Source organism: Cricetulus griseus, chromosome 8, assembly GCF_003668045.3.
Source record: "Cricetulus griseus strain 17A/GY chromosome 8, alternate assembly CriGri-PICRH-1.0, whole genome shotgun sequence".
Lineage (NCBI taxonomy): Eukaryota > Metazoa > Chordata > Mammalia > Rodentia > Cricetidae > Cricetulus > Cricetulus griseus.
Genome location: NC_048601.1, coordinates 84,567,887 through 84,594,887, shown reverse-complemented (window position 1 = coordinate 84,594,887; position 27,001 = coordinate 84,567,887). Strand labels below are relative to the sequence as shown.

The window sequence follows — 27,001 nt, the reverse complement described above, 5'->3', positions numbered from 1 at the left end:
TTCTGATAGATAGCTTGTCTGTATACATAGCTAGCAACTTAAATTCTTTTTTGATTTTCCCTGTGTAGCTTTGGCTGTTCTGAAATTCACTCTGTAGACCAGGCTGGCTTCAAGCTCACAGAGATCCTCCTGCCTCTGCCTCTGCCTCTGCCTCCCAAGTACTGGGCTTAAATGCATGTGTCACCACCTCCCAGCTTAACTTCACCTCTTGTGAATGTTTTTACCAAACTGTATTCCTTTGCTTTCTTTATTCTTTGAGAGCATCATGTAAGTATGTAAAGTCTTTAGGTCATTTTACTCCTGCATTATTCTTTTTCATGCCCTCCACTCCTACTGAACCCTTTCTTCTCAACAAGTCTTCCTTCATGTTTCATTTGTTACTTATGTGTGTGACCCACTGCACAAGCATGGATGGGGAAGTTTTTCACTGAAACTTGGGCAGCTTAATGGCTACACTGTTCAAGAGAATAATCCCCCCCACCACCATTCCCCAGCAACTGTAACTGCCAGTAGCTCCTCAAACATGGGCAGGCCTTATGACCCTCTCTCCATGACCCTGTATTTCTTTTCCCCCCAGGATTTATTTATTTTGTGTGTACATGTGTGTGCCTGAGTGTATATATGTTCATATGCATGCAGGTGCCCATGGAAGCCAGAAGAGAAAGTAACAGGCACTTGTGAGCTGCTTGATATGGGTGCTGGGAACCTGAGCTCTTTGGAAGAGCAACAAGTACTCTATCTTCTCAACTATCTCTCCAGCCCCACTCTGTATTTCTGGGGAGGAAGAAAAAGAATTGCAAAACAGTTGGACCATTGCTAAGGAACTTGAGGTTTCCTTTTGTGGGCTTTTAGTCTTTTAATAAAACAATTTAGAAACTTACTTAGAAGGAAATTTAAGGGCCATTTCTTTAGAGTTTGAAAAAAAAAAAAAAACAGGAGCAGAATGGTGGTGGTGCACACCTTTGATCCTAGCACTCGGAAGGCAGAGGTAGGCAAATCTCTGCATTCTAGGCCAGCCTGATCTACAGAGCCAGTTTAGGACAGCCAGGGCTACACAGAGAAACCCTGTCTCGAAAAACCAAAAGAAAGGAGGTGGAGAAGACGAAGAGAGAAAGTCAGGGTGTGTGTGTGTGTGTGTGTGTGTGTGTGTGTGTGTGTGTGTGTTTTGTTTTTGTTTTTAGATTTTATTTATTTATTTATTATGTGTACAGTCTTCTGCCTGCATGCCAGCAGAGGGCACCAGATCTCATTCAAGGTGGTTGTGAGCCACCATGTGGTTGCTGGGAATTGAACTCAGAACCTCTGGAAGAACAGTCAGTGCTCTTAACCACTGAGCCATCTCTCCAGCCCCCATGGCTTGTTTTTTTAAACTACATTTTAATTTTATTTTGTATGTGCATGGAGGTTTTACTTGCCGTTTACTGTGAGAGCTGCAGGCAGTTAATGAATGCTTAGAGAGGGAGAATCAGTCTTCTCCAGGGACAAGTCCCTGATAGGTTATCCCATTCCAAGTGCTTAGCCCTAAACACTTATATAACAGCAACACTAAATAGACTCAGCAGGTTATATTTATATGTACATTGCTGAGTGTTTGTGTGTGTGTGTGTGTGTGTGTGTGTGTGTGTGTGTGTGTATAATCATAAAGATGAAATCATGAGGAGAGGGAAGGACATGAAAGGAGTGGAGGGAGAGAGAGAGAGAGGAAATTGTATAAATACAGTCCTCATGCATGACTTTTTAAAAAGAGCTGGGCATAGTAGCATATGACTTTAATTCCAACAGTTGGGAGGCAGACAGGTAGATCTCTGAGTTCAAGGCCAGTCTGGTCTACATAGTAAGACCCTTACTCAAAAGTAAATAAATAATAGTAAAAAATGCCAATCTGACAATTATAGTTTATATACTAGAACAAATAAAAGTCTGGGATCTATAACTAGCAAATTTACTGTAGAAACATACATAGATTATTTCTTGTCAAATAGTCTAACTTCAGGCAATTTATAAAGGAAACAACTTGGAAACAGTTGTCTCCTTCCTCCATAAGGATCCTGGAGATTAAACTCCAGTCATTAGGATTGATGCTTTTAACCTTCTGAGCCATCTCATAGGTTCTGAAAGTCATGCCTTTTGAATTAGAATCCAAGAGACCTGGAGGGTTCAGCCATGGAAGTCAGAAAACCGCTATAAATGGGGTGGAGGAGTCTACATAGGAAGTGAAAAGGCCCAGAGAGTCTGAACAGATTTTGGACTGTAACCAAAGAAGAAATAGGTAGAAAAGGAAAATTATACTGATTGAGTCAGAACAACTGGCAAACTTAGTAGTACTGCATAATGGAAGGGGGCTGTAAGCAGCTTTTGGGGAGTCGGGCTTCTGGGAGATAAGTACATGATCTCATTCTCATCGCCACAGCGTACCTTCGGATGAACCATCTTTTTTTTTTCTTCTGGCCAGGTGATTGACAGACCAGGCACACAAGTGGAGGTTAGAAGACAACTTGGGGAGCCAGTTCTCTCCTTCCACTACATGGACTTCAGGGATTGGATTTAAGTTTTCAGGATTGGCTTCAAGTGCCATTACTGTCTGAGCCATTTTACTAGCCATGGATTAATTCTTAGAGAGAATAGTGTATAATTTTCTAATCTTTGGAGCACATCAGAATGTCATGTCTCCACCTAGGACCAGAGATGTAATTCAGGTTCTATCATTTTGACCCAGAGAAAGCAGCTTTCCCTTAGTGGGCCTCAACATAGTCTTCACCATTTTCATATGTGGCAGTGTGGTCTTTCCTGTTAAGTAGCTAGTGAGGAATTAACAGGTTTGGGGGCAGTTGAGGATAGATCCTTCCATCATACCAGCGTTGGACCCCACCTCCTGTTTCTTCGGTAATCACTAGAGAAGGGTACCCACATGGTGTATTTACATACATGCAGGGAAAACAGCTGTACACATAATAAAGAAAAAAACTATTCCTTGTGATTTAGAGCATCATTATTATTTCTACTTTTTAGAAGTCAGCCATTGTTGTCGTCTTTCCTCCTGTAATCACTTCAGAATAAATGTATAAAGTAACTGGAATCAAGGTAGGTCTAGCCACATGAATTGGTTATTTAAAGAGAGATTCTTGAAGTTTTTTTGGTTTATCGTTATACCTTTGAAGAACATTAATATCTCCTTCACACTGATGTATTCTATTGCCTCACCATGTTCTTTGATCCCTAAATTTCACTAAGATTTTGGCCCATGAATTTCTACTACTTACTAGTGGATAATAATTGGTGTAAGTGCTTTATTCTCTGAGAGCTTAATGTCCATGTCTGATCTCAGATTCTTACCTGTTCTTGAGACTTATTATTTATTACCTAGAGTTAGCATCAAACCCCACAGTTTAAAGGCTTGGTTCCATAAGACTTACCTTATTTCAAATGCCAGTCACAGGTCCCAAGGACTCAGGCCACCTGACTTCTGTCCAACTTAGCCCTAATTAAAGGTTCCCACAACTGTGAACTCAAGGGTAGCCAGGTGAAGAGAGTGAAACATAGAGGATATGAAGGAGAGACAGAGAGCATCCACTCCCTCCCTGCATCTTCATGTACTTAGCAACTCAGGAGCTTTCTGAACCCATGTTAAAGGATTTAAAGGTTTCACTACATAAGCATGATTGGTTAATACATTGTCCATTCAATCTCCAGGCTCTCTTCCAGGGTCAAAACATAGATTCAAGTTCTATCTTTCTTTTTTTCCTTTTCTTTTATTTTTTAGATTTATTTATTTATTATGTAATACAACATTCTGCTTCCATGTATATCTGCACACCAGAAGAGGGCACCAGATCTCATAATGGATGGTTGTGAGCCACTATGTGGTTGTTGGGAATTGAACTCAGGACCTCTGGAAGAGCAGTTGGTGCTCTAAACCACTGAGCCATCTCTCCAGCCCGAGAGTTCTATCTTTCTAATCAAGGCACTGTCTTTCTGGTGACAGCCATTTTCCTAAGATAGCTTAAGCATAAGCTCGTGTATTGGGATTCATTATATTTTGGTTGTGAGCCTAGCCTTTACAGCTGAGCCATCTCCCAGCCCTGGACTCATTAGAAGTAGTTTATGACTCAGGAAGTTTCAAGCGTTTTAGGATCTTGGTTGTAGAAAGCAGAAATATTTTTATTATGCCACATTTGAAAAATATAACTAGTTAATAAAACTATTTAAAAATTCTAAAATAAGAGGACTGCTAAATAAATAAATGATACCATGTAGCTATTAAAATCGTATGTGTCCAGCCAGGTGGTGGTACATGCCTTTAATCGAAGCTCTTGGGAGGCAGAAGCAAGTGGATCTCTGAGTTCAAGGCCAGCCTGGTCTACCAAGGGAGTTTCAAAACAGGCTCCAAAGCTACAGAGAAACCCTGTCTTAAAAAAAAAAAAAATTGTATGTGTCCATGTAGATAGGAGGTTAACTGTTTTGAAATTGATTAGCAAATTCATCTATTTTCAAGTACAAGTATCTATTAGTAGCAACTTTACCAGCAGGAAATAAGAATTCTAAAACTGCCCACATAAGGCATGCAGTCTACAATTTATGGATGAGTTGTATTCCCAAAGTTAGCTGTTTGAGTCTGGACCACATTTTCCCAAACAAACAGTTATAAACACTGAACCCAAGTTATCCTAGCATTGCCTTAATTTCACTTACAGAATTCCTGAGTATATATAGTATCTAAGTTCTATTTAAACATATTTATGAGTAGACAGCATTTTGAGTTACAACTAGGCACTTTAAGTCAGCAGGGAACAGTCTATAAACCTTCCCCTCTCCGCTTTGTGTAGGTTTGCTGATGATCTCCAATGGCATCATTCAGGGTTTAAGAGCATTATTGTTTGTCAGTATAAGTGTCTTCCCGTTGATAACCATTTCGCTAACATTCTTTTCCAATTTAGGTTGAATTCTCTTACCCACCACTGATTCCAGGAGATGGACATGACAGTCACGCTTTACCTGAAGAATGGAAGTATTTGCCTTTCCTCGCCTTACCAGATGGTGCACATAACTATCAGGAAGGTGTGTCATTAAATAGTCACCAATTACTAGGTGCAATTTTGGAATTTTTTTTCCATAACAAGTTTGAATACTTGGGTAAATGGAAACCTTTGAACCTATTATGATTATTTATGAAATGTGTGTGTTTGGTGTTTGGAGGTAAGGTGTGCACTAGAGAAGCTTCAGAGTGCTGGGTCTATTTCTGTGGTCAGTAACCCTTGCTTGGCTCCTCTCCTGTCCAGAGCACTCAGGGATAGCCAGAGCGGGACAGCTGTTGATGGGTTTCTGCCTACAATTATATCATGCTTCAGACTCCACTTGGTGGCAGAAATGAAGTTACCTGCATGGCCTGGAAAGCTCTAGTTTCAGACTTACTAGGCCACCCTCTCATGTCCATCTGAATACAGTTGAGATTGTTTCTTTGACTCTGTAGCCATTGTTGCAACCCTGTACTTTAAAAGTTGCTTGCTTGTATGAGGAGAATGTTTGTGTCCTCAGAGAAGATTGTGGTGACATTTTTACTGAGTCTTCTACCCCCCATATGAAAAGTGCTGTACCAGACCTAATGAAATACTATTTTACTTTGATTAAACGGGATTCAATGTAATTTGACTACTTGCTTTCCTATTGCAATATTTAACTTTTCCTTTATAAATCAAATGTTACCAGGCAGTTCAAAATAAGTTTTCTTATAGGATATATAACCTGAGAAATACATTTCTTCCTAACTTTTGTTATGGATGCTTTCAACCTGGTGAAAGAGTTAAATTAAGAGTAGAGGGAATATATTATAAGTTTTCATTATGTTTATGTGTATGTTCAGTTTTGTCTACTTTTTATTCTAAAGTCATTTGGAATAAAGGCAGATACTTGACTTCTAAATACCTTAGTACCTGTACCCCCTAAGAATATAATCATTCCCTATCATCCAGTTACATTATCCAGCTAAAAGATCTAACAGTGATTCTATAGTGTCATCTCACTTCCAGTCTATGTTCAGATCTCCCCAGTTTTCTCAAAATTTCTTCAATCTACTCAAGATTTCACATGTTGCCATCAGTTTTTATGACTTGACTTTCCTTTAGTCTGGAACTAAATACTGCATATGTTTCCTGTAATTGTACAGTTTATTTGACCTATTATCTCTTAGGTTTTGTGACAGACATGTACTATAAGATTGGGAAAAAGTTTGAGATCCTAGAAATAAGTATCAGATGGTTCCTGGATTTGTCATCATTTGTGTGTTAATGACTGCTTTATAACTTCACATTTGATTGTTTAGTAACGAGTAATTAACATCACTATTTACATTTTTCTATGTATCTCTTAGATACTGTGTTTTTTCACTTGCCACCCAGAAATGGAAATGGAGCCACCGTATATGGTATCTCTTGCTATCGACAAATTGAAGCCAAGGTATGATAATTGATGGTGAGCAACAGCAGGACAAAGCTCCTCCAACCCTTGCTTAGATGTTGGTCATTTGGGGAATCAGTGCAAGTACCTGAAGAGGCCAGAAGAGGCTGTTCAGTCCCATGGAGCTGTTGTGAGCCCCCTGACATGGGTTCTGGGACAGAAGTGGTGCACTCTGTCAGAGTAATGTGCACTCCTAACTGCTGAGCCATTGTTCCAGCTCCAAACAATGGAGGTTTTGAGTAACCTCCTTACTGATTTCTGTGGCTGTAACAATTTGCACCCTTACTAGAAGAAAATGAGGGTTTCTCCTTCTCCACATATGTACCAGAATTTGTTACGATTTGTTTGTGTGGGTTTTTTGTCCTGTGTTATTTTTATGAGCATATTTAAATATACATAATGTGAACTAATGAAAAGATGGCATCAAAACCACATTAAAAATTAAACTCGGTGGAAGGGTTTAAATGTATAGAAATATAAAAAAAGAATATTTTCAGTAGCCTTACTAATGAAAAGAGGAGATACATCCAGAAGTAAATTTGAGCATCAGTTCCTAAGAACACATTTGTGGTATGGTGGCCTTCTTTATCTCTCCTGACTAGTTTTGAAGTCTACTTTCGCAGCTATGAATCTAGCAACATTAGTTTTTTTTGAAGGCTCCCATTTTCTTGGTAGGTTGTTTTCCATCCTTGTGACTCTCAGTTTTTAGATATCTGACAGGTATGTTTTTAGGAGATAGCAAATCTTATTTTTTAATCTAGTCAGTTTTTATGGGTTGGTTCTCTTTGAATGGTTGGTCTGGTATATGACTTGTACATAAAGCAGTTTCCATTGGCCTGTAAATTCCAATACTGAGGATTCCCTTCAGTATTCTACCTAGTGCCTAGCTTCTGGCATTCAATGCAAGGCTAGCAGATACGTTCAGCTAGCATATCTGAGATTCACTGTGAAGTTCTTTAATTTAACTGAATGCAAGATTTTTTTCTATTTAATTATTATGTTCATATTGAAACTGTTTTGTAAATGCAGCTATGAAGTATTTCTAATAAATAACTGTTTGCTTGTCATAGGCATTAAAAGTAAGGCAAGCTGACATCACCAGAGAGACTGTTCAGAAAAGTGTCTGTGTTTTGAGCAAGCTGGTAAGAGATCTTGTAACCTCCTTATGTAGAAACATTCAAGGCAGAACTTTTGTTTTAGAGTAAGAGGTGTATGAGAATAAGGACTTGATACAATTAGTCATTGGCTTACTGATATGCTCCTGTATCCTCTGCTTCCAGGAGTTTGGTCTTTTTTGTATTCTGTTGAAAACTATAAGATGCGCAAGTTGACATTTGACCCAAATGAAGCAGCTGTTATATTTCATTTATCTATTTTTGTTTGTCCCCAAGACTTTGGATAAATGCTATTTTAGTAACTTTAAAAAAATCATAATTGCTTTAATTTTATTTGTAATATAAGAGTTCATGACTATTGTAGTGAAGACTTTTAACTTTAATATAAACTTTAAATTTAATAACATGGTAAAACTGCATGTACTATAACAGTATTTCAGAGCTATGTTTTTCTTCTAGGTGCATTTTTTCAAGTTGACATTAACAGTTACACATTTAAACATGTATTTTACTTTTTAAATTGTACTGTTAGTCTTGGGGGTGAGGTGTATGCCACATTGCACATGTCAAGGCCAGAGGACAACTTTGTGAAGTCACTACTCTCCCTCTGCCTTTATGTAGGTTACAGGAATCAGACTTGGGTCATCAGGGTTGTGGCAGGATTGCAAGTACCTGTATCAGCTGGGCCAATGTCGTTGTCCCTATTTTAACATCATTTTGTTTTTAAGACAGGGTCTCATATGGCCCAGGTTAACCTGGAACTCTTTATCTAAAACCTTGAACTTCTGATTCTTCTGCCTCCACTTCTAGAATTACATGTGTGTATGATCATACTCAGCTTATATTTATTTTTTTAAAGAAAATAAGTGACTGAGATGTATGTATTATGGAAGTCCTAGTTTTGATCTGCATCGCCACAAAGAGTTGGGGAGAAGAAGGGTCAGAGAGAGGAAGGAAGGAAATACAAATTAATGACATTTTTGGTTTTCATAGTCCTCAGTTGAATAATTTACAGTATTTGATGTCTGTTGATAATCAATAAGATAATGACAACATTGTATCAGATGCCTAATTCTACAGTAAAATTTAGTGCCCCCTCCAAAAAAAACCTCCTGTGGGAAATAGTCTAGATCTATATCATGTTAATTATCTGTGTTTTATGATTACTATGGTAGTCATTTTGTAGTCACTCCAAACCAAAATTTAAAATGTTTTATTGGCCCAATTACCAGATATATGTAGGTTTTGTCTGATTGTTTCTTGGGTACTTATCTAATTTCCTTATCCATAGGCAGTTTAAATACTCTTTGTATAGCTAGGAATGGTGGCACACTTTTAATCTCAGTACTTGAAACAGAGGCAAGCAGATCTTTGAGAGTTTAAGGCCTGCCTGGTCTGTATAGTGAGTTCAAGGCAACCAGAATTACATAATGAGACCCTGTCTCAAAACACAGTTTTAGCCAGGTGATGATAGCACACACCTTTAATCCCAGCACTCTGGAGGCAGAGGCAATGGATCTCTATACTCATAGAGATTATGAGGCCAGCCTGGTCCTTAGAGCAAGTTCCAGGACAGCCAGGCTATGTAAAGAAACCCTGTCTCGAAAAACTAGAAAAAAAGTTTTTTATAATGTAAATCCAGGTTTGCATGATAGGATTTATTACTATCTAAAGAGTAAGAGGAGAAAGAAAAGGAAAAGGAGAGAGAAGTGGCTGGAGAGAGACCATGAATAATAATAATTTATAATAATATATACTTTTTTTTTTCTTGGAGGAGAAAACAGTGAGGAGGTCTCACTGTTGTAGGCCTGGCTGGCTTTGAACTCACAGAACTTTACCCACTGCCTCTGCTTCTGCCTCATGAATACTGGGATTAGATGTGCACCAGCATGCCATTGCCATATCACAATAACTCCAATCATAATTTGTAATAATAATACATAAATTATAATAACAATACACAATTTCTAGAGGCTAGCCTGAAAAATAGTATAGAAAGGGTCCATTAACCAAAACATAGGCTATCATATGTGTAAGTAGGTAGATGTTGAAAAGCTCCCCAAATAGTCACCTTCAAAGGGCAATGTGGATAACAGAAACCACCAAGTGTCTGTCTGTGTCAGATGTTAGTTCTTACCAGACATTTCATATTGTATTTTTTGTTTTCCTAACAATCTTGAGATATTTTTGCTGATGTCATTTTATAAGTAAATATATTTTAGAGTAGCAATATCTAATTCTCATAATTTGTCAGACTATTAAGTATAAAAATAGGGTAAAAATCCAGTTTTGTCTGTCTCTAAAAGAGACATAAGGAATGAGAACAACTTATTTAATCAGAAAGGTTCACTTGTTCATAGGGCATTAAAATAGATATGAAAATATAATGGTATTATACTTAATGATAACTCTCATGTATTTACAGGGATGGGGACTGTAGGAGTTCTCTGTCCCACCAGCCAGCTCCCAAATAATGACACGGAGACTTACTATAATAATTGTGAATGCCTGGCCTTTAGCTTAGGCATGTCTCAACTAGTTCTTATAACTTAATTTAGTCCATTTATATTAATCTATGTTCTGCCACAGACATTACCTCTCTTCCACCTTGCACTTCCTGTGTCTTCTGAGTCTGACTGGAGTCTACCTTTTTTCTTCCCAGAGTCCTCTCTGTCCCCAGAAGTCCCCACTAAACTCTCCTGCCTAGTTATTGTCCATTCAGCTCTTTATTAAACTAATCAGATGATTCCTTGGCAAAGACACATCTGCACAGTGTAAACAAATATTCCACAACACAGGGCTTGCATTCTAAAAGGGACACATAAATGAGAAAATATCTTAAGAATGTTGAACAAAAGGGAGGATATGATCAATTTTGGGTAGGAAAAATAAGAATTGAGTAACTTTGTATACAAAATAATATTATGGTAGAAGACATAGACTAGGTGTTCTCATCTTCCACAGGTAACAGGAAACAAAGGATATGAGCTTAAATCAGTGTTCAGCTTGGTGTAGGAAACAGACCACTTGAGAGATGATTAGACATTACAACAGAATGAGTGCAGTAGCTATTGACATTCTTGCTATGTGCCAGAGACTCTGTTAAGTGCTTTTCCAATTATTTGATCTTTAACACAGCCATAGAAGTTGCACCTTTTTTTATACGAGGTCGCTGGTGAGGAGGTATGAAAGAGTTAAGGGCCCTTAATTAAGCAGCTGAAAGATGGAGTGGCCCAGAGTCTGAGCTGACTCACCGCCACCTTGGCAAGATAGCTTTCACCATGTCACAGAGTGAGAGCGCGTGATATCAGAGCTTCCAGCAGTGTATGTGGGCCCTCAGTTTGTGCTAATAACTTTCCTCCCTGATATCTTCAGAGTAAAAGATGATAGGGATTTGTTTCTTCCTGTTGTTTACTGTGATCAACCTAATGATGGTTTCTCTTTTTCTGTAGCCTCTTTATGGCTTACTTCAAGCAAAACTTCAACTCATTACACATGCATATTTTGAAGAGAAAGATTTTTCCCAAATTTCTATTCTAAAGGTAACTGATTTCCCTACAAATGTGTTTGGTGGAAGGTAGCTTAATGAATCAAGTAGCTCTGTAGTAGTACTGTGAAGCATAGTACTTGATAGTTTAAGAATAACATAGTTGAAAATCCTTTCCCTGGCCCCAGGAGAACATTCAGTGCTTAAGAGCACCCACATTGAATGGTTCGCAACCACCTAGGGATCACTCTGATGTTTTCTTCTTTGGCTTATTCAGGGACATACATGCACATTAATAAAAATGTTAAAGATTCACCATATATATATATATATATATATATATATATTCTTTATTTAAAATATATTTGCATTAAACATTGATATTCTAGCAAGCTCTACCTAAGTACTAAATGCAGACTGTCCTTGAGGAGGTAGTAACCGCAAGCAACTACTATCAGTGACTCTTACCAGTGTTGTGCTATGGCATTATGTCTATAAATTTGAATATCTGTTTTCTAGCCTGGTATTTTATTGAAGAAGGGTAGCATATTTTTCTCAAGAATGGCATCAGTATACAGTTCTGGATCTGTCCTGGGCCCTGGGGGAGAGGGACAGTTACAATTTAGTGAGGAGGCAGAGGGAAGGTAATTTATAACACTATTAAAGCTCTGAAATGGCTCAAAAAAGAAAGACTGTCCTAAGTAGCTTTTTGTTCTTTTTGCTCAGATACTCTCCTGATATTGTTGATGTCTACAAGAAAAGGAATGAGTTGAGTGCTGAAAACTAGTAGGTTTCAGAGACTGTGGTTGCTTAATTTAGTAGGTGGCAGGATAACCTACACAATCCTTTTCTGATTGTCATAATTCTAGGAGCTTAGGTCTAAAGTAATAGTGAAAGGTTCTAAACTTGGTCTGCATTCCACAGGAGCTCTATGAGCATATGAACAGTTCCTTAGGAGGGGCCTCATTAGAAGGATCACAGGTGTATCTTGGTAAGTAACTTGCAGGTTAGAAGCTACGTCCTCAAAGTTGTCTGTGGCCAAACTGAGTTGCACGTAACTCTTCATGATCAGAACTGTTAAAGCATATGTGCCTTTCATTGAATATTGTACAAATAATTAAATATTCACACAATCTTTGTATGGGATCTAAGTTCGTAAGTTTGCTTTCTTTCTTAAATACCCTCTTGCCAGCATTCATACAAGATTGATCATTATCTTACACTGGTAGTGACAGTTACAGGTAGTGCACAGGTGAGTTTGAACTTTTTAGAATAGTACTGGACTTCTTTTCATTAATGCTGATCAGTTTAATTACTAGCGGGATGGGGGCGGGTGCTGCTTAGCTCTTTACTGAAATTCTTCATCTTGGGGATTTGTTAAATGTACAGTGTTTTGACAGCTCAAAACATCCATTATTACCTGAGACAATAAATATTCTTTTGTGGTGAATATTCAATTATGGTGATGTTTGCTTCCTTGGTTTCCATTTCAATGTGAAGTAACTAATACTAATGTAGTTATACAGAAAGTCAGCTAGATAGTCCTGTTCTGAGAGTGTATTTATAAATTGTTTCCTCTTTTACTGTGGTTTTTGAGATGAATAATTGGAAAACAATGTGATTCAGAAATAATAGTATATGTAATCTAATGACTAGAAGTTACATTTAAATGACTGACTGCCGCAATGGTGTAAGCTTCATGAATTTTAAACTTCTGTGATTTATGTTTGTAGAATAGCAGTGTTAGACCCAGTGTCTAAAGCAGTATTCACTAATAATGAATAGATCTGTGTATTTATATTGCTGTTAATATAGTTTTAAAGCCACATTTAAAGTGCTCAGTGGCTAATGTATCCACAGGGCATATTTAAACATTTTCATTCTTGGGGAAGATTCTTTTAGACAGTACTCTTTCTGAGTGTATATGTGTTTTACCAAATATACATAAATGTTTGAATATTTATATATTCTCATTTGCTTTTTTAGATATTCTCTTCCTTTCACACTTAGTTCTCCTGTTTTACATTGTAGGTCTGTCTCCTCGAGATCTTGTCCTTCATTTTCGACACAAGGTGTGATAGATATCCTTCAACTTGTGATGTACTGAAAAGGGAAAGGCTGTTCTTGGGTTCCTTTTCCTGTGAACTCAGTAGGCAGCATCACAATCAGCTGACGGCATAATTGTGCTTTTGCTCTTCCTAACCACAAATGCTGGAGGCATCAGGGGTATTTGTGTGGTAAAAGTCTGGGAGTATCTCTTGTTGGATAGGGTTTACTTTTGATTCCTTTGTTCTGCAGTCTGCAATTTCACTTAGTGTGGGTGGAAAAAAATGTGTTCCCCGAACATTTTTCTACATAAATTATTTTTTTTTCTTTTGTTGTGGCTTTTGGGGCCAGACATTATGATCTTTATAGTTAAAGTATATGTTGTCTAAGATACACACACATTAGTCATTTATTTACCAAACCTTTATTGAATATCCATGTAAATGCTGTCTATGTATTCCAGCCTGCCCCTGAACTCACTGTGTAGCTAAGGATGACTGTGAATTTCTGATCCTCCTGCCTCCACTTCTGAGTGCTGAGATTTCAAGTGTGCACCACCATGTATAGCTTAAATGGTTCTGAGAATCTGAACACATGGCTGTCATACATTGTAGGTGCACACATTACCAACTGAGCCACTCCCCAGCCTCAAATCTCTGCCTTTTCTTGTAATTTTTTAAGCAAAATTAACACTATTCCTTCCAAAAACAAACTATTTCAATTGAAGATTAAATGATTCTCATATTTCTTGAGGACATTGGTAATACCTAATTTCTCAATTCAAGTTCATAATTTCTTATGTATCTTAAGTACTATAATTATTTAATATTACATAACCTGATTGTACTTGAGAAAAGAAAATAGCAAATGATTAATAGATCTGAGTTCTTATTTTAACACAACATTTCTTTTTCTTTCTGCAGGTCTTGATCCTGTTTAAGCTAATTCTTCTTGAAAAAAAGGTGAGATATAGAAAGATGAAAGGAAGAACAGATGTTTTATCTTTTATTGACATTGCTTACATATTATGTAACATGGGAATTAATGATTAAGTATTAAGACATATTTAGTCTATCAAATGAAACAAAATTCTTTGCTGTCATAAACATAAAAATTTGTGTGCCCTTTTTGGAGGCAGTTTGATAGTATATTCAATTATACTGTTGCCGAAAGAAGTTTAAACTAACTTAAATAGAAAAGGAAATGTGGCCGGGCGTTGGTGGCACACGCCTTTAATCACAGCACTCGGGAGGCAGAGGCCAGTGAATCTCTGTGAGTTCAAGACCAGCCTGGTCTACAAGAACTAGTTCCAGGACATCCTCCAAAGCCACAGAGTAACCCTGTCTCGAAAAACCAAAAAAAAGAAAAAGAAAAGAAAAGGAAATGTTGTAGTTCAGTCAGACTTGGTGCTTCCAGGGTATCACAACCTTGGGGGTTTTCTCTTTGTTCTACAGTCTAATTAATTTTACTCAGAGCTCATCTCTTTTATATATAAGAAACTTCCAACAGTAATTTGGCTGTTTGCTTCCTCAGACATAATATGACTTCCAAAATCGTTGAATATGAATTTGTGTCATCAGTTTGTTTGCCCATCAGGCAGAATTCAGAACTGTTACCAAAAGTTTGCCTACACTAATAGGCTTAAATTTGGGTTCCAGACCGCTCTGTACTACAAAGAGATGGAATTTGGGATTGACAGGATTGTTGCCAACCTCAAGTCTACGAACTAGGCCTCATAGTCAGTTCTAGCTTACCACTTACTTTTATAGAAGTTTATTGTTTTTAAAACTTATTTGTATTTATATATGTATATTAATGTTTATGCGTGTGGGTATGTGCACATGTATACAGTTACCTGTGAAAGCCATAAACAGAATTATCAGATACTTTGTAGCTGTAGTTACAGGGTACCTAATGTGGGTGCTAGGAATTGAACTCAGGTCTTTTGCAAGAGCAGCAGTTGTTCTTAACTATTGAGCCATGATAAGAGATGTATAGAAAAAGTTTTCTGGCCAGGCTGCGGTGATGCATGCCTTTAATCCCAGTACTCAGAAGGCAGAGTACTATCTATCTATTTTTTGGGTTTTCTGAGGCAGGGTTTCTCTGTGTAACAGCCCTGGCTGTCCTGGAACTCACTCTGTAGACAAGACTGGCCTCAGACTGACAAAGACCCGTCTGCCCCTGCCTCCCGAGTGCTGGGACTAACGGCGTGTGCCACCAACACTCAGCTGTGGTTGGCACTTTTTCAAATTATGGAATGCTTCATGAATTTGCAAGTTATCCTTGCACAGGGCCCATGCTTATCTTCTCTGTATAGTTGCAATTTTAGTATCTGTGCTGCTGAAGTGAGTTCCACTGGCATTTTTTAAAAGAATGTAGTCGAGTATTACAGAATTAAATGTGTGATTGTCTTCTTGGTGTTAGTTTCAGATTACAAATTTTAAGCATTTTTAGCAAGATGCTAAATGAGTGATCACATTACTTCAGAATGTGACATAACTGTACTGTTTTTGGTAATAGGAAATTTGATCATTTGGTTAAGGTGACAAACTACCTTAACTAATAATTTGTGAGATAATAAATATAACTGTGAATATTCTGTTGCCCAACAATCTTCCATGGTCATTTCAGTGTCCATTGGCAATATTTTTATAATTACTTTTATTTTTTTATTTATTAAAACTTTATTATAAAGAACTTGTAAATTTTTTAAAAATTATGAAATTAGCCAGACCCAACGTTTAGTTAACTCAGTGTGTGTGTGTGTGTGTGTGTGTGTGTGTATGTATGTATCTATGTATGTGTGTATGTAGGAGTTTCTTCTGCTATGTAGGACACACAGATTGAACTGAGTTCATCCATCAAGCACCTTTATCCTTTGAATCATCACTAGACCTCAGATTTTACCTGAATTTTGGTGGGTAGGAAAGCTGATTGTTTTTGTTGTTAAGTCATGACTCAAGGGTTTGGGAGAGGGGTTGTTTGTTAGTTTTTAAAGATGTATTTATTTTGTGTCTTTGAGTTCTCTTTCTTCATGCACACCAGGAAAGGTAGTCAGATCCTATTAAAGAGGGCTATGAGCCACCATGTGGGTGCTGGGAATTGAACTCAGGTCTTCCAGAAGAGCAGCCAGTGCTCTTAACTGCTGAACCATCTCTCCAGCCCGGTTTTTGTTTTTCAGTATTACTTATATACAAAGAATCTTTCCTTTATATATTAATATAGTTTCTTGAATTTTCTAATTTCATTTCATTGGAATCCATTTCAGGTTCTTTTTTACATTTCTCCAGTGAATAGATTGGTGGGTGCACTAATGACCGTGTTATCCCTTTTTCCAGGTAAGAGGATAGCCATAGTTACTTTTGTTTAAGGCTATTTGACTTTAAACTTTTAGTAATAAAAGTATACAAAAATAAATGCATTAATGTTAACATTTCTGTTTTAATTTTTCTTTTGGCAATAGCTTTTTGTTTTTTGTTTTGTTTTGTTTTTCCTGTTAGCCAATGTAGCAGGTCTTTCTTTGAACCACCAGCTCCCAAATAATGACAGAGACTTATTATTAATTCTGAAAGTTTGGCCAAGATTTGTTCCCAACTAGCTCCTAACCTTACCCTGCTTATATTTATCTACACTCTGCCATGTGGCCCGTCATCTCTCCTCAGTACCACATATCTGACTTCCTTCACATCCTGCTGGCAAATACCCTGCTGCTCAGATTCTTCCCAGAGTTCCAATCTCTGCCTGAAATCCCACCTAACCTGTCTTACCTAACTATTGACCATTCAACTCTTTATTAAACCAATCAGAAGGTGCCTGAGGCAAGTGAGGTAAAAGTGACACATCTTTCATACAGCGTGATCAATTATCCCACAATAAGTCTGTGTGCCTTTCTTTATTTCTTTATTTTATTTTTTATCCTTTATTTTGGGTAGGGTGGGGGGCTACAAGCCATGGCATGCTGGTGGTCAGAGGACAGCTTGTAAGAGTGTTCCCTTCTTCCACTGTGTGTGTGTTGTGGTATAGAACCTGAGTATTCAGGCTCCCATCTTAACTCTTTTTTTTCCCCAAGATAGAATTTCTCTATTTAGTCCTGGTTGTCCTGGAACTCACTATGTAGATCAGGCTGACCTCAAACTCAGAGTCTGCCTGCCTCTGCCTATGTGAGTGCTGGGATTAATTCAGGCGTAAATACAGCTTTTGAAAAAAGTTTATAGATTTCCACTCTATAAAGTAGAATATATATCTCTTATTTTCTTCTATATTATTATAATCCAAGCTGTTCTCCAATATTTTACATTTTAGGAATGATTGAACATGGCCTCAGTGACTGTTCTCAGTATAGACCCCGAAAGAGTATGTCTGAAGATATTGGACTTCAACAAAGTAATCCCCCTGCAGATGATTTTATTTCTGAGTCCACTTCTGACATTTCAAATACCAACTTGGGAACTGTCACAAAAATCATTTCAGGAAACCATGGAGGAGACACTGTCCTCCAGTTGGAAAAGCCTTGTTTCCAGGTAGAAGATAACAACAACAAAGAACAAGAACCCAGTGATACTGGCCGCTATTTGAAACTCCCACCTCGGCCATCTCCAGAGTCTTCAGAAAGTGACTGGGAAACTTTGGATCCTAGTGTTTTAGAGGACTCTAGCTTGAAAGAAAGGGAACAGATGGAGTCAGACCAGACAAACATATTTCAAAAAGACTCTGTGCCCTCCGACAGTCCTCCAATTACTGTACAACCTCAAGCTAACACCAGGCAGGTGGTCCTGATACCAGGACTCATTTCTGGTTTGGAAGAGGACCAATATGGCATGCCTCTGGCCATCTTTACAAAGGTAAAATGCAGCTTATTTATTGAGGGCATTAAATGTTTGAACACTTTTTTAAGATCTAAAAGTTGTCCTTAAAAACTGAAATATATATACTGAATGTATAGTGCTGTTAGATCTGTGATTATATTTAAAATTATGGGGGAAAAGCTCAAAGGGAAAGAGTTTGGAAGCCAGTGGGCAGTGAGGCCAGCAGTTACTGCATTTGGTCTATTTTTTACTATTCAGACTTCTCTTTGAAAAAAAAGAATGAAATGAAATCCTTAAACAAGTAATCTAGATAATCCTGACTGAACTTAAAGTTTGTATTAAAAAACTGTGCTTATAGCCAGTAGTCCCTGCTACGTAGGAGACTAGACAGGAAAACCACTTGAATCTAGGAGTTTAAGGCCAACTTAAAAACATAAGAGAGACTATCTGAGAAAAAAGAAATAATTCTAAAATCTTCCATTTTAAAACAAAAAGATTTGCATAAGTGTTTAACTTATGTTAGTAAGTATACATATTTCTACTCAGAATATATACATTTGGCTGGGTGTTGGTAGCGCACGCCTTTAATCCCAGTACTCGGGAGGCAGAGGCAGGCGGATCTCTGTGAATTCGAGGCCAGCCTGGTCTCCAGATTGAGTGCCAGGATAGGCTCCAAAACTACACAGAGAAACCCTGTCTGGAAAAAACAAACAAACAAACAAAAACAAATATATATATATATATATATATATATATAATATATATATATATATATTTCATATACTTAACTTTGCTATAATTTAGTATAAAATTATATCCCCAAACTATTCAATTATTTTATGACAAACCATTCAATCCAGGTATCATGGTGTATACTTGTAATATTAGCAGAAGTGTATCTTCTAAATAACTAAGCACAGTGTAATAAATCAATTCAGTCTTTGATTCAGGATCTTATGTCATTGAATATAATCTTTTAACATCAGTCCTGCATTAAAGATGATACAATAAACCAGTAACAGTGATGCTAAGATATACCTGGGGCCGCTTCATTTGAAATGGTTTTGTTTTTGTTTTTCAAATTATTCAGGAAAAATTTTCCATTGCTACTTGTGAATTATTTTTCAAAGTGGAACAGGGAAAAAAAATCCATTTCAACTTTTATTCTACACATATTTATTGTCCTATGTGCAGGTTATCATAAATTCTTGCCATCCTCAAACTATAAATATGCCCTCCAAGTAATTAAAGCATGTTTTTTCTCTATACATTATTCATCTTTTATTCATGAAAAAAACCTACATAGAAAACAAAAAAGGATATATATAGTGGTTGAATGAATATTGACCCAAAAGTGCTCAGATATTTGGTCTCCAGTTGACAGTTCTGTTTGAGGAGATTAGGTGGTGCAGCTTTGCTGGAGAAAGGATGTGACTGGGGTGGGCTTTGGATTTAGAAGCCTCATACTGTTTCCAGCTCGCTCTGTTTCCTACTTGCCATTGAACATGTGAGCTCTCAGTTTCTTGTTCTTGCCACCTGCTTTAGTCATGGTGTTTTATCACAAGAGAAAAGTTGTCCTAACTACATGCCTGCAGCTAAATTTAAAGTAATGGACTAATTTCTTTGACAATTTCAAGGCAAGTAATATTGAATCTGGCATTATTATTGATAACTCTTATGCAGATCTACAATGAAAAACAGTAAACAACTCAGAAATAAATACAAAATGTATAGTTTAAAATAAACCAAGAAACTTAATGATGCAGCCAAAGCTTGTGCTGAAAGAGTTAAGGAAATTAATGCCATTAAGGAGAGGCCAGCACTGCCCTACAATAAAGGGAAGGTGTCCTTGGACAAGACTACCCAGCTAAGTTTCAGACTTATGAAAGAGGTCCTAAGGCCTTTTCTGCTTTAAAAAAGCTCTGGTGCTTAATGTAATTAAGGGGCCCAGGGTTCATCCCCAGCTAGCAGCCAAACTTGACAATGATGTCCACCGGGTGCTGACTTCAGAGGTATGAAGGATCGAAGAGAGAAGGGTCATGGATTCCTCCTCCATGGCTTTAGAGAGCTTCTGAGGCCAGGCAGCCTGTAGCCTGAGTGAATCTGTGAAAGTGAGATCTTTGGAGAGGAACCCCTGAGCTGTTAGAGATGCCAGAGCCATAGGATATCTGCCAGGGAGAGCTGCATACAGGGAGTGAAACCAGCCTAAACAAAGATGTATGTTACAGGCCGCAAAGCTGGAGGGGCAGAGCCATCTAAGTCTTTTGAAATTAAAACGCACATCAGACATAGAGCTACAGGATTTGAATTTTTCCACTAGGTTTCAGTCTTGCTTGGATCCAGTTTTTCGTAACTATTCCCTCTTTTCTCCCTTTTGGAATGGTAATGTATATTCTATGCCAATGTATGTCAAAAGTATATCATTTGTGTTTTGATTTTTACAATCAAGAGACTCCCTTGAGATTTTATGAGACTTTAGACTCTTAAATAATGTTCAGACATTGACAGTCTCGGAAACTTTACAAGCCAGGGCTCCATTGTCCACATTGATCTCAGTATTAATTTCTAAGTTCTTACAACAGCTTATTAACATCTGAACACCAAATAGCTTTTCTAGCCCAAAGTTTTAGAGTCCTTCTATTATCTTTCCCCCAAACATGGTCGGGTCTGTCACAGCAAAATCCCATGAACCTCCTACCAATTTCTGTATTAATTGGGGTTTCTATAGCAACTAGGAAAGGAAAGGGTTCATTTCACTTTACAACTCCTAGGTCACAATTGATCCCTGGGGGAAATCAGGGCAAGAACCTGGAACTGAAGCAGAATCCAAGGAAGAATGCAGCATACTGGCTTGTCCCTTAACTTATGGAGTTTCAGAGGGAAGTTTGAAGAGTCCCTTAAGGGCCATTTGTTATTTTGAATAAAGAAATGTTGATCTGGCCATTTGGGGTGAAGAATCCTCTACAATTAACAAGAGGCCAGAACCACTAAAGTGAAACCTTTACTTTTCTGGGACAGTTGATAGAGGTCAGCTGGAGCTAAAGAGTCAGCTGTGATTAGAAAAAAACTAACATCAAGCTGGGCATAGTAGCCATGCCTTTAATCCCAGGCAGAGGCTGGTAGGATCTCTATGAATTCAAGGCCAGCCTGGTCTACAGAGCAAGTTCCAGGACAGCAAGGGCTGTTACACAGAGAAATCCTGGAGAGGGAGAGAGAGAGAGAGAGAGAGAGAGAGAGAGGAGAGAGAGAGAGAGAGAGAGAGAGAGAGAGAGAGAGAGAGAGCACAACATCATCAAGACAAAAATCTGGCAAGTGTTTCCTCTGGGTCAGCACACAAGCTGTGGTCCAGAGTGGGACAAGGCTGTTGTGCTGGCCACTAAACTTGATAATATGTAAGAGTCTCCCAGATAGTACTGGTTTTCATACCATGAAGGGGACCTGGAGAGTAGCTGGGGATTAGCACTACCTAAGCAGCTAGGAGAGACTACTACTGAGTGTGCAGCCTCAGGTAAAGAAGCCCCAAGACTGAATAAGTTGTGGAGAGAAGTTGAGACTTGAGACTTAGCATCATATGGCAGGCACTCAGAGTCCCCGAAGAAAGCTGGAGAGAGGCTATTTATCGGTGAAGGTGCAATCCATTTGTGGCAGAGACACCAGCATTTTGGAAATTCCATTAACATGATAAGCATCAAAGCCAGGTGTGGAATAGAGCAATTGTGAGACTGTGAAACATACTGTATGTGCTTGGATAGCAGAGCCACAGAGATGGTGCTGCTCAAGCCCTTTGGAGTCCAGAAGATTGAGTCCCAGTTGTCTGACACTGAGCTTTACACCTTGGGACCTAGGTTTTCTTTTGTTTAGATTGTGACTCTACCTTCCTTCTTCTCTTGGAATAAGAAATTACTATTACTTTTTTTATTTTATAGGAACACACAGTTCCTATAAAATGAAAAAAACCACAGTTTAGATACTTTAGAGAGACTGAACTTTTAAAAAGATGATGAATTTTTAAAGAAAACCTGGACTTTTAAAGTATTGAAATGTTTTAAAGACTGAAGAACTTTTAAAAATGTTCAGTTTATATTGTAATATTGATAGATCATGGGGATGAACAAGAAAGGAAGAGTTATGATTAGTAAGTGATATATTTGTGTCAAGTTGGCAAGGGGTCAAATGTCCTGGTTAGTTTTCCTCAACTTGACACAAACCTAACGATACATGGGAAGAGGCAATCCTAATTGAGAAAGCAACTCCATAAGATTGGCCTGTGGATATTCTGCAAGGCGTTTTCTTAAATATTGATGGGGGAGAGCTCAGTCTGTCATGGGTGGCTCCATCTCTGGGCAGGTGGTTCTAGGTTGTATAAAAGAGCAGGTTGAGCAAGCCTTGGGGAACAACAAGTCAGTAGTATCATTCCTCCAGGTTCCTGCTTCAGTTTGTGTCTTCAGCTTCCTGCCCTAACTTCACTCAGTGATGGAGTGTGACCTGAGAGTAGTAAGATGAAATAAATTCTTTCCTCCCCAACTTGGCTGTGGTCATGGTACATTATCACAGCAATAGCAACCCTAAGTAAGAAAATGTATGTACGTGTGCTGTGTGGTCCTGATGTGGTTGGTCCCAGATCCCTGGAAAGTGGAGTGGTAGACAGTTGTGGCCAAGTGAGTTTGTATACTGGGAACCAAACCCAGGTGCCCTGCAAAGCATCAGGTGATAACCACCAAGTAGGCTCTCCAACACCAGCGTGTGAATTTTTTTTAAACTGTCACTGTTTCCTGCATCTTTCAGGGCACTTTTTATCAAGAGGCAAATGAACTGAAGAAGAATTTTGGTTTTGCGGGTCAAGTTACTAAATTAAAGTGATGTGAATATTGTCAATAAACCATGTTTAGCTGATAGATTTATGTTCTTTATGCCAGTACTGACTATGTCATAGGCTTACCACTTTACTATGATAACTAAATCATTTTTCTTCTTGGCTTTATCTTTTATTGTATGTTGAGTAAAACCCAGTTTGTTGCTTTATCACACTTCTAACTACAAATACTGATCCTTTTTGTCAGTAACTTTGGAAGATGAAATATTCTTAAAACCACGTTGTCTTTAAGCTGTTTTCCTCCTGGAGTTAGTTCTTTTACTTTTAGATCTATTTTTCTCTTATACATGTAAGATTTTTGCCTGCATGTATGTGTATATGCAGTGCCTGCTCAGGTCAGAAGAGGATGTTAGATACCCTAGAGACACCCTTGGGTGGGTGCCACAGAGGGTTGAGAGCCACCATGTAGACGCTGCCTGTGCTCTTTTTGTTGTTTTTGGTTTTTTGAGACAGGGTTTTTCTGTGTAGCCCTGGCTGTCCTGGTACTCAATCTGTAGACCAGGCTGGCCTTGAACTGCCTCCCAAATGCTGCAGCCTGTGCTCTTAACTGCTAAGCCAGTTCCCCACCTTAGTGTCTGAACTTGGATAAGGACGATGTCAGTCTTACAGACCAGGTTTTTATGTAAACACTAGTGGTAATAGATTGTCAGGTGTTTGTCTGGCCTTTCCCTGAGAGCTGTTTAAGAAATATACTGAAGTAACAGAAGGGCTGAGGAAATGATGAGTCTAGAAGCAGATATCAAGCAGGACACCCATGGAGTGGTAGGAAGTAAATTGTAGATACCAAGAATGGTAGAAAAAAAAAACTTTAAAACAAATGCCTGTGAACTCATGCTTTGCAACTTAATGAGCAGAGGAACCGGTGGGGGGGGGGTGTGAAGAGCTAAAAAAAAGAGAGACTTAGAAATGTTTTAGGATGTGAAAATTCATTATTGAAGGTTTTCCATTTCCCCTGATTTTCTACTAGAATTGGGCACATTCTGGCATACTTAGGGTCAGACTGGCTAGAAAGGACTGGAATCCCTTTCTGTCTAATTGCATGTGTCAGCGTTCCTCTCCAGTTGCAAGTCATTTAGTATAATCAGTTGAGGTATGGTAAAAACTATGATTAGAAGTTACTTCATTATAGTTGCTATTTGTAAATTTAAAACAAAAAATTTAAATAATGAAATCTTATTATATCAGCCATGTGTGGTGGCACATGACTGTGACCCAGCACTTTGGTAGCTGAGGCAAGAGGATCCTTTGAGGCTAGCCGAAGATACATAGTAGGATCCTGTCTGGGAAAATAAAAACAAATTGTAACTGCTCAAATTGTAACTGAATATATAGAGTATATTTTTTTTAGTATTTGGATAGTTAGAGGGGAGATGAATATTCCATTACATTTTCTACCCTACTCTATTTTTTTTCATCCATTAGCAGATACTTTCATTGATTCTCCTGCTTGCCTATTATGAATTCTTGTGAGAATATGGATATGCATATATCTCAGTGATGTTTGCTTGGGATTTTTATTTGTTGTAATTTGTGTGTATTAGTGTATGTTAATCATACATGATAACTGTTCTGGGGTTTTTTTTGTCTTGTTTTATCAGTATATGGTATCATTTCAAATATAGATGTTAAGTTGTCCTAGATAAATAGGAAGCCAGTAATGGGTTTAGGTGTGAAATCTTTTTGGAAAAAGACCTATATTCTTCTGCAACCATATTCCAGCATCTCCGAAAGACTTTAGCTAAATTGAGTGTCATGGAAAGAAAAATAATGGCACTATATTAAACTCTTTTGAACTTGTGTCAATATGTAATATTTCCACATGCTTCAGTAGTAAAATGGTCCAAAGTACCTGTAATAAAACTTTCTATGGACTGAGGATTCAGAATGCATGCCTGGCATACACACAGCCATGGATTCAACTTCTAGAACCATATAGAAGGTGCACATCTACCTTCTGTAACATTACCAATGTCTTATTTCCTTCTGGCTGTATTTTATGGCATAAGGAAATGCATAGATTTTTGTGGTTCTGCTTCTTTTTCTAGATCCGGTGGTGTATTGGTTCACAAGGGTGGAAGGGCAGAAGCAAGGAACAGGGTTCAGACAGTTGTGGGTACAACAGAGACAGCCCTCAGGGAAGCAGACAGACTTTGGTGAATCTGCTCTTCTTTATTCCAGAGTATAGGACATATATAAGATTGGGGAGCCTGGGGCAAGTCCTCATTTGCATGGTGGCACACTCCTATCACAAGGCTTCATGTGTGGCAGCAGGGTCCTAAAGCAAAGCCCCTGGCACAAGTGTTAGTTGGCATGTGTGCAGCAGGGGAGGTTCTAGCAGGAAACTGTGCCAAGGGTCACCCTAGAGGTAAATCAGGCACCCAGACTTAGAGAAAGCTTTCAGATAAGGTCAGTCCTGTGGGCCCAGGGACATTCTCTAGATGGCAGATAGAGAGCAGGAAGTTTCGTTAGAGGGAAGGGAATCTAGTCCCCATGTCACTGAGCTTTAGAAAAAGCTGTCAGGCCATGATAGACTCCAACCTCTGACAAGCAAGGCCTTCCCACTGATTTTCCCCTACCCCTTTTACACAAACAATAGCACTCCGTACCCATCTTTTTCTGCCCTTAGATCACTTTTATATGACAATCTTGGAAGTTGAACTCCATCATTTTTGATGGCTTTAGAATGTTCCATTATATGGCTAAAAATGTACTCTTCTCTTCATGAAGTTATGAATCCTATTTACAATAAATAGTGCTCTATTAAATAACTTAAAGATATACCAACAGATGAGCAGGTATAAATTTAGTTAAAGTACTAGATGGAGGGATGGGTGTGTGTGTGTGTGTGTGTGTGTGTGTGTGTGTGTGTGTGTGTGTGTGTGTGTGTGTGTGTGTGTTATGTGTTTTCAAGACAAGGTTCTTTGTAAGTAGCCCGGTCGAAATATTCACAGAAAGGAAAATAGAAACTTGCTGAAAAATCCTCAGTCAGAATAGGTTTTGGTATGTGCGATGATTTATGTACAACATGAGGCTACAAATAAAATTAAACAGCTCTGCCCTGCCTTCGTGCACAAATCATTACCCCTGACCCCACCTTTAATTCTGGGGTTTGTGCAGGGTTGAGCTTGCTTTTGCTTGCTTGGTTTGTAGACTTAAATGCCTGCTGAGGGTATAATTTTAAGGCAGTGCTGTTTCAAATGGAAATTAGAACACAGATACTGTCGGTGTAACTTGGGCTTTAACTGTTTTGTAGCAAATACTTTGACATATTTTTGCAATTTGATAATAAACGGATGCTTTGCCATCTCATTGCACCTTCATGGTAGTGTACAGATACATGTTTTATAATTCTTAACTGTTTTCTATTAGATAACATACTTTTTATTGAATGCAATGCTTTTAATTTCCTAAATCAAAAAAGTCAGACTTTATTTAAATTGAATCAGAACCAATGTGATCAAGTAAGAAAGCCTTGCAGAGAGATTTGACTGTTTGTGAAGAAAATCAGTAAATCAGTAACTGGACCTACTGCAATCAAGGAGAGACATTTGTCCATGAGCATTATTTTATTGAGCCAGAGATTAACTAGACAGGCAGGGAAGAATGGACATTTCTTTTACTCTTTGCTCTTCTGCTTTTAGCTTGAAAAGAGAAGTAGCTGGGGTTTTTTTGACTTTTCTGTTATTTTCTGTTGCTTTTGTAATCCATAGGGATATCTGTGTTTGCCTTACATGGCATTGCAGCAGCATCATCTTCTCTCTGATGTCACTGTTCGGGGATTTGTGGCTGGAGCTACTAACATCCTCTTTCGACAACAGAAGCACCTCAGTGATGCCATTGTGGAAGTACGTTTATGTCTGAGTGTGTATACTTGGCCTACCAATTCACTTCTTCCTTTCCTAATTATAATTATGAAGCTATAGTAACAGCACTAACAAAGAAAATAATGCTTGCTCTATTCCAGTAACTTTAATTATATATCTTTGTTTGTTTGGGGGTTTTGTTTTGTCTTGTTTGTTTTGTTTTGTTTTGTTTTGAAACAGGGTCTCTCTGTGTAGCCTGTCCTGAAACTCAGAGATCTGCCTGCCTCTGCCTCCCAAATGTTGGGATTAAAGGCATAGCTTACTATGCCTCCTTACTTTATATGTATTAACTGATCTAATTTTCCTAAAAGCCCTATAAGAAAAGTACTGTCTATATTTTCACATACATAAGCTAAGGTACA

General features: G+C 38.1%; 1 protein-coding gene and 1 non-coding gene across 4 annotated transcripts in view; one reads left to right on the top strand and one right to left on the bottom strand.

Annotated features, from left to right (window-relative positions):
• The window catches only part of Avl9 (AVL9 cell migration associated), a 46,000-nt gene that overhangs the window by 4,067 nt on the left and 14,932 nt on the right, over nt 1-27,001 (top strand). The window contains exons 1-11 of one of the 3 annotated variants that reach the window (XM_035448438.1): nt 2,960-3,081; nt 4,935-5,055; nt 6,365-6,450; nt 7,521-7,592; nt 11,018-11,107; nt 11,977-12,043; nt 13,084-13,124; nt 14,022-14,060; nt 16,367-16,436; nt 17,401-17,939; nt 26,487-26,621. In XM_035448438.1, the coding sequence (XP_035304329.1) occupies nt 3,058-3,081; nt 4,935-5,055; nt 6,365-6,450; nt 7,521-7,592; nt 11,018-11,107; nt 11,977-12,043; nt 13,084-13,124; nt 14,022-14,060; nt 16,367-16,436; nt 17,401-17,939; nt 26,487-26,621 (1,284 nt within the window). In that variant the 5' untranslated portion in view covers nt 2,960-3,057. Of the gene's footprint in view, nt 1-2,959; nt 3,082-4,934; nt 5,056-6,364; nt 6,451-7,520; nt 7,593-11,017; nt 11,108-11,976; nt 12,044-13,083; nt 13,125-14,021; nt 14,061-16,366; nt 16,437-17,400; nt 17,940-26,486; nt 26,622-27,001 lie in introns of those variants that run through there. The other 2 variants (XM_027429709.2, XM_027429710.2) reach the window with 2 other exon arrangements.
• On the bottom strand, nt 15,345-15,451 carry LOC113837100. The gene has a single exon (XR_003487735.1). It is a non-coding gene; the product is annotated as a U6 spliceosomal RNA (small nuclear RNA).